The 13,186-nt window shown below is 36.1% G+C and overlaps 1 protein-coding gene across 1 annotated transcript; it reads right to left on the bottom strand.

Annotated features, from left to right (window-relative positions):
* Positions 1-11,038: 11,038 nt before the first annotated feature.
* LOC137630809 (uncharacterized) lies at positions 11,039-12,466 on the bottom strand. Its single transcript, XM_068362355.1, has 2 exons — positions 12,327-12,466; positions 11,039-11,404 (listed from the first exon to the last, which is right to left on the bottom strand). The coding sequence occupies exons 1-2, from the start codon at positions 12,388-12,390 to the stop codon at positions 11,094-11,096; spliced, it is 375 nt and encodes a 124-aa protein (XP_068218456.1). The 5' UTR covers positions 12,391-12,466; the 3' UTR covers positions 11,039-11,093.
* Between the last annotated feature and the right edge of the window lie 720 nt (positions 12,467-13,186).

The raw sequence follows: 13,186 nt of genomic DNA, 5'->3' as shown, positions 1-13,186 counted from the left end.
TAAATAATAGTTACCCAATTATGTTTAAGTGTACTTCAGAGACCTTTGGATATTCAGTGTTTTTATATATTACTGTCTGGGAGTTATATAATTATCTGAGCTCGGGTGTTAATATATTCAAATACAACAGAATAATGTAAAAACAACCAGGTGAGTTTGGAACTCGAGAGATTGTGTAGCTTGCCAGCCGTAATATATATAATATTATATTTTGGTTTCCAGACCACGGGACTATAATATGATATATGTATATATGTATATATATAAATTATATATATATATATATATATACAGTAATACCTCGAGATACGAGCTTAATGCGTTCCGGGACCCAAGCTCGTATGTCAATTCGCTCATGTCTTGAATCAATTTTTCCCATATAAAATAACTAAGAAAAATTAATCTGTTCCTACCCTGTGAAAAAAACACCTAAAAACAGTATATTACAGTGAAAAAACATGTTTTTAATTGTTATAATTCACAACCTACACTCACAAAATAACAAGTACCTATGTACTGGTTATGATCTGCAATAAAATATGACATTATTATGGAGTTCTTACCTTCGAGACAGACAGTAGCGGCTAATGGCGGGGTGTGCGGAGGAGGAGGGAGAGAGATAGGGGAGGAGAGAGACTCGATGGCAACACATTCGGTACGCTACACTTTTGTAACATTACGTAACATCATAACTTAAAACTTTAAATTTAACTTAATTGAAATTAGGTTACTGTACACACACTTGAAAATAAATGTTAATCTTACATTACACTAAACTTAACTCTAATTTTTTATCATTTTCATTTTTTTACTTCTCTTCTTCCGGCTTGGCTCTTTTTTCCTCACTTTTTGACTCCCTTTCACCTTCACTTTTTGCCGGCCTTTTTAAAAGGAACCTATCTAGGTGATGTTTGCTTTTGTCTCCCCTTCAAAATGTTACGGAAATGTCGTACACAAGTGTCGTCACAAAACGCTGACGCACGACCACACACCAACTTGTGCGGGTGCCTCTTTTCCATAAGATTAGAAAACTCCTGCCACTTCGCTAACATGTCTGTGATATCCTTCTTTATAGCATCCTTCTGCTTGAGGATGGTACATATTGTTGATGTACTCCTCTCATATTGGTGAGCTAGCTCAGTCACTCGTACACCGCTCTAATGTTTTTCTATTATTTTATGCTTCATCTCGATTGTCATTATACGCTTTATTTTTTCACTACCCTTGTTTGCACTCGCTTGCTTTGGACCCATTGCTTATTCACTAAATTCTGTACTGATTAACGCAAAAAACATGTAAAAAAACCGCAAACACTACGGCCGATGCTCAGAGATAACTTGATTCGATGGAGATCTGACAGGAAAGAGCGAGCGATACTGTCCTCTTGAGCAGCCTCTCGCACACTCGGCCACCTAGCGGCCGCATAGGGAACAGTCTCGTATCCTCGTATCTCAAATTTGTCTCGTATGTCGGGGCAAAAATTTGCTCAAAACTTTCATCGTATCTCAAATTTCTCGTATGTTGGGACACTTGTATGTCGGGACACTTGTATGTCGAGGTATTACTGCATGTATGTATATATATATAATATATATATATATATATATATATATATATATATAATATATATATATATATATATATATATATATATATATATATATATACTGTATATATACATATATATATACTGTATATATACATATATATACTGTGTGTATATATATATATATATATATATATATATATATATATATACATATATATATATATATATATATATATATATATATATACATATATATATTGTATATATACACATATATATATATATATATATATATATATATATATATATATATATACTGTATATATATATATATATACATATATATACTGTGTATATATATATATGTATATACTGTAGATAGATATATGTATGTATATATACACATATGATAGGGCAATGGGTTCCTACAGGAATAGTGGTATTTTCTCGGCTTCAAGTTTACACACACACATGTACTTATACATACGCACACACTCGGACTTGCACCACTACAGACATTATCCGTATCGCTTCCTGCTTGAAGGAAGCATATAATCAGAATCTCGTTGAATGTTCAATGTTGTCCCATGGAGAGTGATGCTTACATTTTGAGCTATTTTGAACACTCTTGGTTTCAGCAATCAATTCGGTGGTGGCCTGTTGATAATGTCCTTGCCTGGTGATCACCACACTGGTTCGAGTCCCACTCAAACTCATCAGTTCCTTTGGTCGCTGCAACCTCAGAATCCTTTTGGTCTAAAAATATCGTGTTTTGGATGAGCCTATAGGTCTATCCGCTGAGTCATTACCAGCCATTGTCTGGCTCTCCTCGGCCCTAGCCAGGGTGGAGAGGGATCTTGGGCTCTGATTATAATGATGTATATATGGTCAGTCTCTAGGGCATTGTCCTGTTTGGTAGGGGAATGTCACTCTCCCTTGCCACTGCCAGTCATCAGCGGCCTTAAAACTTTAACCTTTAGTGTTGGTTTATTGCCCTCCTGATTTCTGTGGGACAGCATACGTCTTGGAAGTGTAGCGTTAGTGTCTCTAATATAGTCTTTACTTTGAGAGTTAAACACCTCCGAGCATGAAAACTTATACGTTAGTAAAATTAAATAAAAAAATAAAAAAAACATTTGTTGCTGTTACAGATATGGAGACAAAGTAGTTATAAAAATAGGCTTTTGAAATATCATGAAATCATTATATTTAGAAACAGTATTTACTTCAACAAGCTTTAAGAAGTCTTGTTATCAGGTGAAGTCTTTTATCGCTATATCTAACACCAGGCTACCAAGTGTACCAACCGTGTGTCACACAATTGTACATAATTCCTTTTGTATATATTATGCTTGTATCTTCGCTCTTCCCTCGCACTAAAACGAACATGAAAATTCATGTCTGCTGTTTTCCTCTGTAACATTGTCATTTCCTCGAACATGTATTTTCCTGTTGCCTTGAGGTTTTGTATATAAAGGAGAGTGTTCTTTAATATAGTACTCAGTTGATTGCTTCCTGCCCTTGAGTCACAACCTTCTCCCTCCTTCGTCACATTGGTGACCCCGGAGTGACTCGCTCCTCCCGTCTCCCCCCCTCCCCTTCCACCTCTCAACGTTACTATGACGCCGTCAACGCGTACCTTCTGCAGCAGTACTCGCTGTCGCCAGCCGCCCGTATAGCAACGCCTTTTCAGCTCTCTCAACAACCGTTGGGGGACCAAAGGGCTTCGCTCACCCTCGGGAAAATGACCAGTATCACTCGCCTGCAACCTGCCGCAGACAGCTCTCCTCGTGAGGTGAACCTACTTCATGCCCTTATGAACAGCCACTTCATGACCTTCAAAACCTCCATCAACGCCTCCACTCGTGACGAAGAGGACACCTATTCAACTTCAACCGAAGCTGACGTGAATGCTGTAGGACATACACGCCTATGAACGCCGTAGGACATACACGCCTATGAACGCCGTAGGCCTATGAATGCCGTAGGACACGCCTATGAATGCCGTAGGACACACGCCTATGAATGCCGTAGGCCTATGAATGCCGTAGGACACACACGCCTATGAATGCCGTAGGACACATTCGCCTATGAATGCCGTAGGACACACACGCCTATGAATGCCGTAGGACACACTCGCCTACCCCGTGACGAGCCGGAGCGGCAACACAGCCACCCATCATCCACTACTCGCTCGCACCCCAACCATCGACTTCTACAGCCACTCACTGCCGCTAATCGGAGCAGTTTTTACTACTACCTCTCCAGGTTCAGGGCACCTATTTAACATGTTCAGTATGTCATTTTTAGAGGGGGAGCCATGTACCAACCGTGTGTCACACAATTGTACATAATTCCTTTTGTATATATTATGCTTGTATCTTCGCTCTTCCCTCGCACTAAAACGAACATGAAAATTCATGTCTGCTGTTTTCCTCTGTAACATTGTCATTTCCTCGAACATGTATTTTCCTGTTGCCTTAAGGTTTTGTATATAAAGGAGAGTGTTCTTTAATATAGTACTCAGTTGATTGCTTCCTGCCCTTGAGTCACAACCTTCTCCCTCCTTCGTCACACAAGTAACTTGGACCTCTTATACAATGTATGCTTGATTTGTAAGCTTGCATCACTGGGAAAAGGATATATATATATATATATATATATATATATATATATATATATATATATATATATATATATATATAGATAGATAGATAGATAGATAGATATTGATATATATATATATATATATATATATTCACAGTATATATATTTATATATTATCTTCGATTGTCTTCTTACCATTATGGCTAAAATACAAGACGATAGAATCGCCTCTTTTGTCTTAGTTGGTGATTTCAATGCCATGACTTAAGAGCTTTAGAATTTGCCTCAGTGAAGCTACTCACAGGTCTGGTAACTGCTTTGATTTCACATACACCAACTCCCCTAGCATTATAACAAATAATTTTGGTTCTCCAGTTCGGACATGTGATCATGCCTTGATTTTATTAGTACTCATGTAAGATTTATATGAAATCTCAAGCCAACTGGAATGGGATTTTTAGTGATCTTTTGGGCTAGAATTGGTCACAATTGTATCGTAGTCTTGATCCTGTTGTCCCTTTGAATGATAATCTAGTCAACATAATTGATAGGCGTATCTCTTTTCGTGTGCTAAGATACCGAATGAAGAAGCAGGAGGCCTATCATCTTTGGAAGGGTAACAGATCAGATTTGACTTGGAATAACAATACTCAGCTTAGAGCTTTTGCTCAGAGAGTTTATGCTTCACCTGAAAAATGAATACAATTTAATCATAAAAGAAACCCTCTCTGGTACAACGCAGGAACCTAAGTGGTGGACTACCTTTAAATCTGCCCTCTTTGGTGTAGATGCAACAGTTCCTCTCTTACCTAAACCAGATGGCTCTGTTACTCAATGTCCAAAGGAAAAGGCAACCGTATTGGCTGATGTGTTTGAAAGTAAACATAGTAATGAGAAACTTGATATTCCTCATTCTTGTTTTCCTGTGGCTAAATTAAGTAGTTTATCTTTTTTATCTCGTGAAATTAAAGCTCTCTTAATGGACCTTGATAGTTGTATAGGTGTAGACCCAAATGGTATTTTTCCTTTGTTTTTTTATAAAGACTGCAGATTTCTGTACTCCAAAGTTATCTGTTACTTTGCATAAATTAGGAAGAAGAGGAGCTATTGGCACTTGTTGGAGAATGGGTAATGTTACTATAATATGTAAATGTGTTTGTGGTAGCTCGAGTCCAACTGATTACCGCCCAATATCCATAACTTCCATATCATATAAAGTTTTTGAACGTCTTTCGGCAAAACGTCTTAATAGATTTGCCGAAGGTAATTATCTGTTCCCTAGTTTGCAATTTGGTTTTTGTAAAGACCTTGGAGCATGTGATGCCCTTCTTACAATCTCCAATGCTGTACAGAAATCCCTTGACTGAGGTCAGGAAGTTCGTATGATTGGTCTTTATTTTAGTGCTGCCTTTAACCGTGTTAATCACGAAGCCCTTGTTTTCAAACTCAAACAGTTTGGAGTGGGTGCGTCGTTTCTTAGCATTGTGATTGAATTTTTGAAAAATAGATCGCAGAGAGTCGTTTATAGGCACCATAGTGAGTATAGGAGTGTGATATCTGGTTTTCATACTATAAACAGTTGTTATATGGTTTAGCCTAGAAAACAAGCTTGTTGCATATTTTCATCATTTCCATCACCGGAATGTAGATCTGGCGTTCCTGAATCCCTTAATAGAGATCTAGCTAAAATTAGTGCATGGTGCAATTTATGGGGCATGAAGTTGAATCCTAATAAAATGTTTTTTAACTCTGTATGACTTAAAGTTTTAGGTGGGATTTTTAATAGCAAATTTACTTTTGAGAAACACATTACATCTGTGTCATCTTCAATTGCATAAAAAATTGGCTTATTGAGAAAGTCTTTTAAGATTTTTGATGATCAATCTATTCTGAAGAAGTGTTTTAATTCTGTCATTCTACCTTTTTTTCATTCTACCTTGTTACGAGTATTGTTCTCCTGTCTGGTCTTCAGCTGCTGATTCTCATCTTTATTTGTTGGACTGGAATTATGGCATATTAAATTATCTTATTTCTAATCTAATTATTAATATCGGGCTCCTTCGTACAATTAGTTCGTTATGCATGTTGCAAAATATTTTTCATAATTCTAATCATCCTTTACATTCAGATCTTCCCGGACATGTTCGTATTACTAGGCTTACAGTTAATTATAATAGTCAGGTCTCCTCCATCATAAGGCTCAATACTACACAGTATTTTAGAAGTTTTATTCCAGCTGTGACCAAGCTGTGGAATGATCTTCCTTATAAGGTAGTTGAATCGGTAGAACTTCAAAAGTTCAAACTTGCAGCAAATGTTTGTATGTTGAAATATCTGTTTTGATATTGTTACGTTTTTTAAATGTTTTTTTAATTGTTAATTATTTCTCATATCCATTATTTATTTCCTTATTTCCTTTCCTCTTTGGGCTATTTTTTCCTGTTGGAGCCCATGGGTTTATAGCATTTTGCTTTCCTAACTAGGGTAGTAGCATAGTATATATATATAATGTATATATATATATATATATATATATATATATATGTATATATATGTATAAATATCTATATAAAAATATATATATTTATATATATGTATTTATATGTAAATATATATATATATATATATATATATATATATACATATATTCTTATATATATTTATATATATGTATATATATATATGTGTGTGTATGTATCTATATATATATATATATATATATATATATATATATATATATATATATATATATATATATATATACATATATATTCTATTTACCAAGGCACTTCCCCCATTTTTGGGGGATAGCCGACCTCAAACAAATAAAGAAAGGGGGACCTTTCCTCTATTTGCTCCTCCCAGCCTGATGAGGGTTTTAGCCAAGTTCGGCTGGTACTGCTAATGTGCCACAGCATATATATATATATATATATATATATATATATATATATATATGTATATATATATATATGTGTGTATGTATATATATATATATATATATATATATATATATTCTATTTACCAAGGCACTTTCCCCCATTTTTGGGGGATAGCCGACCTCAAACAAATGAAGAAAGTGGAACCTTTCCTCTATTCGCTCCTCCCAGCCTGATGACGGATTCAGCCAAGTTCGGCTGGTACTGCTAATGTGCCACAGCATATATATATATATATATATATATATATATATATATATATATATTTATATATATGTATATATATATATGTGTGTATGTATATATATATATATATATACACATATATATATATGTATGTATATATATATATATATATATATATATATATATATATATATGTGTGTGTGTGTGTGTGTATATATACATTCTATTTACCAAGGCACTTTCCCCCATTTTTGGGGGATAGCCGACCTCAAACAAATGAAGAAAGTGGAACCTTTCCTCTATTCGCTCCTCCCAGCCTGATGACGGATTCAGCTAAGTTCGGCTGGTACTGCTAGGGTGCCACAGCCCACCCTCCTCTGTTATCCACCACAGATGAAGTTTCATACGCTGAATCCCCTACTGATGCTACCTCCGCGGTCACCAAGGCGACCGGTGGAAGCAGCAGGGCCTATTGGAACTGCTTCACAATCGCTCACCATTCATTCCTATTTTTAGCATGCTCTCTTGCCTCTCTCACATCTATCCTCCTATCACCAAGAGCTTTCTTCACTCCATCCATCCACCGAAACCTTGGCCTTCCTCTTGTATTTTTCTCATCTACTCTTGCATTCATCACCTTCTGTAGTAGACAGCCACTTGCCGTTCTTTCAACATGGCCAAACCACTTCAACACATTCATATCCACTCTAGCTGCTAAATCATTTTTTTCACCCGTTCTCACCCTTACTATTTCATTTCTAACCCAATTTAATCTTGATATACCGGCCATACTCCTCAGACACTTCATCTCAAACATTCAATTTCTGTCTCTCCATCACTTTCATTCCCCACAACTTTGATCCATACATCACAGTTGGTACAATCACCTTCTCATACAGAACTCTCTTTACATTCATGCCCAACCTTCTATTCTTTACCACTCCCTTCACTGCTTCAAACACTTTATATCCTTCATTCACTCTCTGGTGTACATATGCTTCTACTCCACCATTTGCTTTAAGAACAGACACCAAGTACTTAAACTGATCTACTTCAAGTAACTCTCCATTCAACATGACATTCAACCTCGCACGACCCTCCCTTCTCGTGCATCTCATAACTTTACTCTTACCCACATTAACTTTCAACTTCCTTCTCTCGCATACCCTTCCAAACTCTGTCACCAATCGATCAAGTTTCTCTTCCAAGTCTGCAACTAGTACAGTATCATCCGCAAACAACAACTGATTTACCTCCCATTCATGATGACTCTCGTCTATTAGTTTCAATCGTCGACCAAGCACTCGAGCATTCACCTCTCTCACCACTCCATCAACATACAAGTCGAACAACCATGGCAACATCACATATCCCTGTCTCAGCCCCATTCTCACCAGAAACCACTTCGTAAAAAATCTTCACTTCTTGCAACAATATTCCACCAATTCCAAATAACCTCATCACATTCCACATCGCTTCCCTATCAACTCTACCTTACACTTTCTCCAGATCCATAAACTCAACATACACCTCCTTACCTTTTACTAAATATTTCTCACATATATGCCTAACTGTAAAAATCTGATTCATACATCCCCTGACGCTTATAAAACCACCCTTTACTTCTAAGATTGCATTCTCTGTTTTTTTCTTAATCCTGTTAATTAGTAGTCTACCATGCACTTTTTCAACCACACTCAACAAACTAATACCCCTTGAATTACAACACTCAGGCACATCTCCCCTACCCTTATATAGTGGTACAATACATGCACACATCCAGTCTATTGGTACCATTGACAACATAAAACTTATTAAACAATCTCACCAACCAGTCAAGTACAGTCATACACCTTTCATTTAACATCTCTGGTCTCACACCATCCATACCAGGTGCTTTTCCTACTCTCGTTTCATCTAGTGCTCTCCTCACTTCCTCACTTGTAATCTCTCTCTCATTCTCATCTCTCATCCCTGGCACCTCAACACCTGCAACAACAAGTATAACAGTTCGATTGTGTTGGGTTCCAGCACACGTAGGTGCGTCTGGAAATGAAGAGGCAGATTCACTGACAAAGAGTGCTGCAGCCGAGTTGTTACCAAGAAGGTATCCCATTCTTTGTAATGACTTTTTACCAGCATCAGCAATTAAGAATTTTATTTATAACAATTGGCAACAGCATTGGGATAGTTTAACCGAAAATAAGATAAGAGAAATTGCGATTGTTATATCCCCTTGGAGGTATAATGAGATGCCCCGAAAATGGGAGACTACTCTTTGTCATCTCCGCGTTAGTCACACTCGGATGACACATGAGTTTCTGCTGGCTGGCCAACACTAACCATAGTGCGACAACTGTTTGATACCCTTGACAGTGAGGCATTTGTTGACTGAATGTCCCACTTATAGTACAGAAAGAAATAGATATCTGTTTGAGGCTCAGGGTGAAGATGGGAGGTTCATCCTTGCCAAGATTCTTGGACATGATGTGTCATACAATGCCAGTGGTATTTTTAAATTTATATCAGAAGCAGGTCTTCTTAATGCTATTTATGTTTTATAATATATTTACTTTTCTGGCGTTAATTGAATATTCTTTTAATCTTTATTTATAATAAACGATATTGCCGTCAATGACCTTCGATATCAGGTTGCCAGAGAACTTCAAATCATTCATTCATTCAAAATATTCTGGCGACTTTTTCCTTGTTTCCTCGCCTTTTAACAACCTTCCATTTCCATCTTTCACTGTCTCTTCAAATCTCGAATCACCCCTCCTTACTCTCTTCACTTCGTTCTTCATATGAACGACCAATCCCTCACCCCACCCCCAGTCAGCTGTCCTCTTTGCTTAAGGTACCTTTCGTTTTACTTCCACATTTTTCTCTCTATATCTTTCATACTTCTTTACACTATTACTCTGCAGCCATTCTTCAAATGCCCTCTTTTTCTCTTCCCCTTTTATCTTCACTCCGTCATTCCACCATTCACTACCCTTCCTCATGCTGCCTAAAATAATCCTCTTACCACTCTCATCCTCTAAATTACCAGTTTGTCTCACTTTCCCTCTGTCATATGCCATTTCCAATCTTTCTTAACATTCACTTTTTACCTCAGGGATATGCCATTTCCAATCTTTCTTAACATTCACTTTTTACCTCAGGTTTTATTGACTCTTCAACCTTCACTACCTCCGCTTTACATCCCCCTACTCTATTCCCCCACTCTTTTGCTACAACTAATTTTCCTTCCAACAAAAAATTATCAGACATACCGTTAGCCATACCCCTAAAGACGTGCACATCTTTAAATCTTCCAAACATTCTTCTAGTCATCAACTCATAATCCATTAACGCCTTTTCTACCACTCTTCCATTTGCCACTCTTACCCATGTATACTTGTTATTATCTTTCTTTTTTAAAAACTAGAACTTACAACCAGCCTTTGCTCAACACATATCTACCAGTGTCTTACACACACACGTGTATATATATATATATATATATATATATATATATATATATATATATATATATATATATATATATATATATATATATATATATATATATATATATATATATATATATATATATCTTCGTATTTGTATAGCCTTTCCCTGTATCTACATGCTTACTCTCAAGTCGAAAGTACAAGGAATAAGATGTTCAAGAATGATTGATACGAATAAAAGAAAATTTGATTTCCTACAACTTTTTACTTGTTGACCAGGAAAAATTATAAAAAACTATATATATTTTATATATCAAAATTCATTTTACGTACAAACTGTTGAAGGTTTTACACGTATTACTGCTTTAGTGTTTCGGCTTCAATGGTTGCTGGACGGGAGAAATCATCAAATGTTGAGATAGCAGTAACGGAGATCTTGTAGACAGTTTCCGAATGGAGAAGTATGAAGTCGTGGGAATGCGTTCTGTCTGGGGTGGAGCTGTACTTCACGATTTCACTTCCAATGTCACTTCCGATGGGAACCTTCTCGATCTCGTAATGGTAGCTGCCGATGGGACAGTCTTGAATGTTATCCGGGTCTTCGAATTCTACTTCGATGGAATGGGCCGTCAGGGAAGACACTCGCAGGTTCTGAGGCGGGTTGGGCCCTGACAGGAAAAATACAAATATTAAACTCACAGAAATCTACGAACTCGTGAAAGATTTAGTTTCATTATCGATCTCACAAGCTTTCCCGTCTTTGTCAAAGAGGCCGAGATTCGGTGAGATCGGTCATGGAATTCTGTGGAGCAGGAACAGATAGAATAGGTTATGAATAACAAGCTAAGAAACTTGCGGGTTAGACTGGCTCAGAAAGAACATAGACAGACGGGAGTGGAAGGACATGTCATAAGCCTTTGTCTAGCAGTGGACTAGCATTGGTTGATGAATATGGTGATTTAATATATATATATATATATATATATATGTGTGTGTGTGTGTGTGTATATATATATATATATATATATATATATATATATATATATATATATGTCTGTGTGAGTTCTACTAGAGAACCAATATATGTTTGAGCAAAATATGTGAAGTCATATATATATATATATATATATATATATATATATATATATGTGTGTGTGTGTGTGTGTGTGTGTATGTATATATATACATATATATATTCATATATATATATATATATATATATATATATATATATATATATGTATGTATTCAGTTGATATTACTCAAATCAAAATGGAAATTAACTCATGATACATCTATTTGTGACTGAAAAGAATTTAATTTCCACTGTATTCTTTCAATATAATATTATTTTTTTATTCCATCTTCTAAGCTCTAAGTGCAAAAAAACAAAAAACAAAAAACTAAATCATTGTTTTAAAAAGGTCTTCAATGTAAAGGGGGCTGTAACCAAAATAGCAATAATTTTGTGAGAATGGGTAAGGCTCTACTCGACTTCAGAAGTTTCCTTAAATGACAAAGATGAAATTTGAATCAAGAGGGTTGTGGGGGGGGGGGGGGGGGGGCAAAGGTAGGACCTGAGCAACTCACAGCAGGGATGCTGCGCCGTGCAGACCGCTGCCAAAAGGGCGAGGATAACCAGGCAGGACTTCATTGTGACTTCTTGCTAAGACTCACAAGTTGGAGTAGAATCAGGTTGTGTGCAGAGGCACCGAAGGCTTTTATAGTGCCAGAGGTGATAACACCTTTGCCCTGGATCAAGAAAAAACTCTAAAGAGAATAATAAAAACGTGTTATCTAATTACTAGTCAGGGCCATTGGTATACGCAATAGTAAATTTCTTTAATCTCATATCGCCTCCATCTAACAAAGTGTCATTTTCTCATCAGTAAACAAACAAAAAAAAAAAAAAGAACGGATGTTTTTCCTTGAAAGTTTGTTTCCGTGTAATGCATAATGATTTTATTATTTTTTTAACTTCTTTATATAAGCAAAGAAATTTCGATATGAATAACACCCAGCAACTGTATTTTATTTTATTTTTTTTTTTCACTGCAGCGTTTTATGATGATAATGTTTTTATTTGACGTCTGCGGTTTAATTGAATAGTATCTTAGTTTTACTCCTATTCATTTTCAGTCTTCCATTTCTTCTTTCTCTGTTCAAATCGTCTATCATCTTTTGCAATTGCTTCCTTGAATCACTAAATAGAACAATGCAAACTCAAGTATTTCTCATCAGTGTTAATTCCTACATTTTCCCAATCATTTTTCATAGCTTCTTTTTGGCTCACTGTGAATAATTTAAGAGATAAGGTCTCCCTATCTGACTCCTTTCTCAATCAGATATTTTCTCACTATCTTAATGTAGTTTTTAGGATTGCTATAATTCCCGTATGGATATCTCATCGTTCTATCATTAGATTCTTGTAGAAGATTCTTGTATTCCTT

This window comes from Palaemon carinicauda, chromosome 39 (genome assembly GCF_036898095.1).
Source record: "Palaemon carinicauda isolate YSFRI2023 chromosome 39, ASM3689809v2, whole genome shotgun sequence".
NCBI lineage: Eukaryota > Metazoa > Arthropoda > Malacostraca > Decapoda > Palaemonidae > Palaemon > Palaemon carinicauda.
This window is presented reverse-complemented; position numbering and strand designations above follow the sequence as displayed.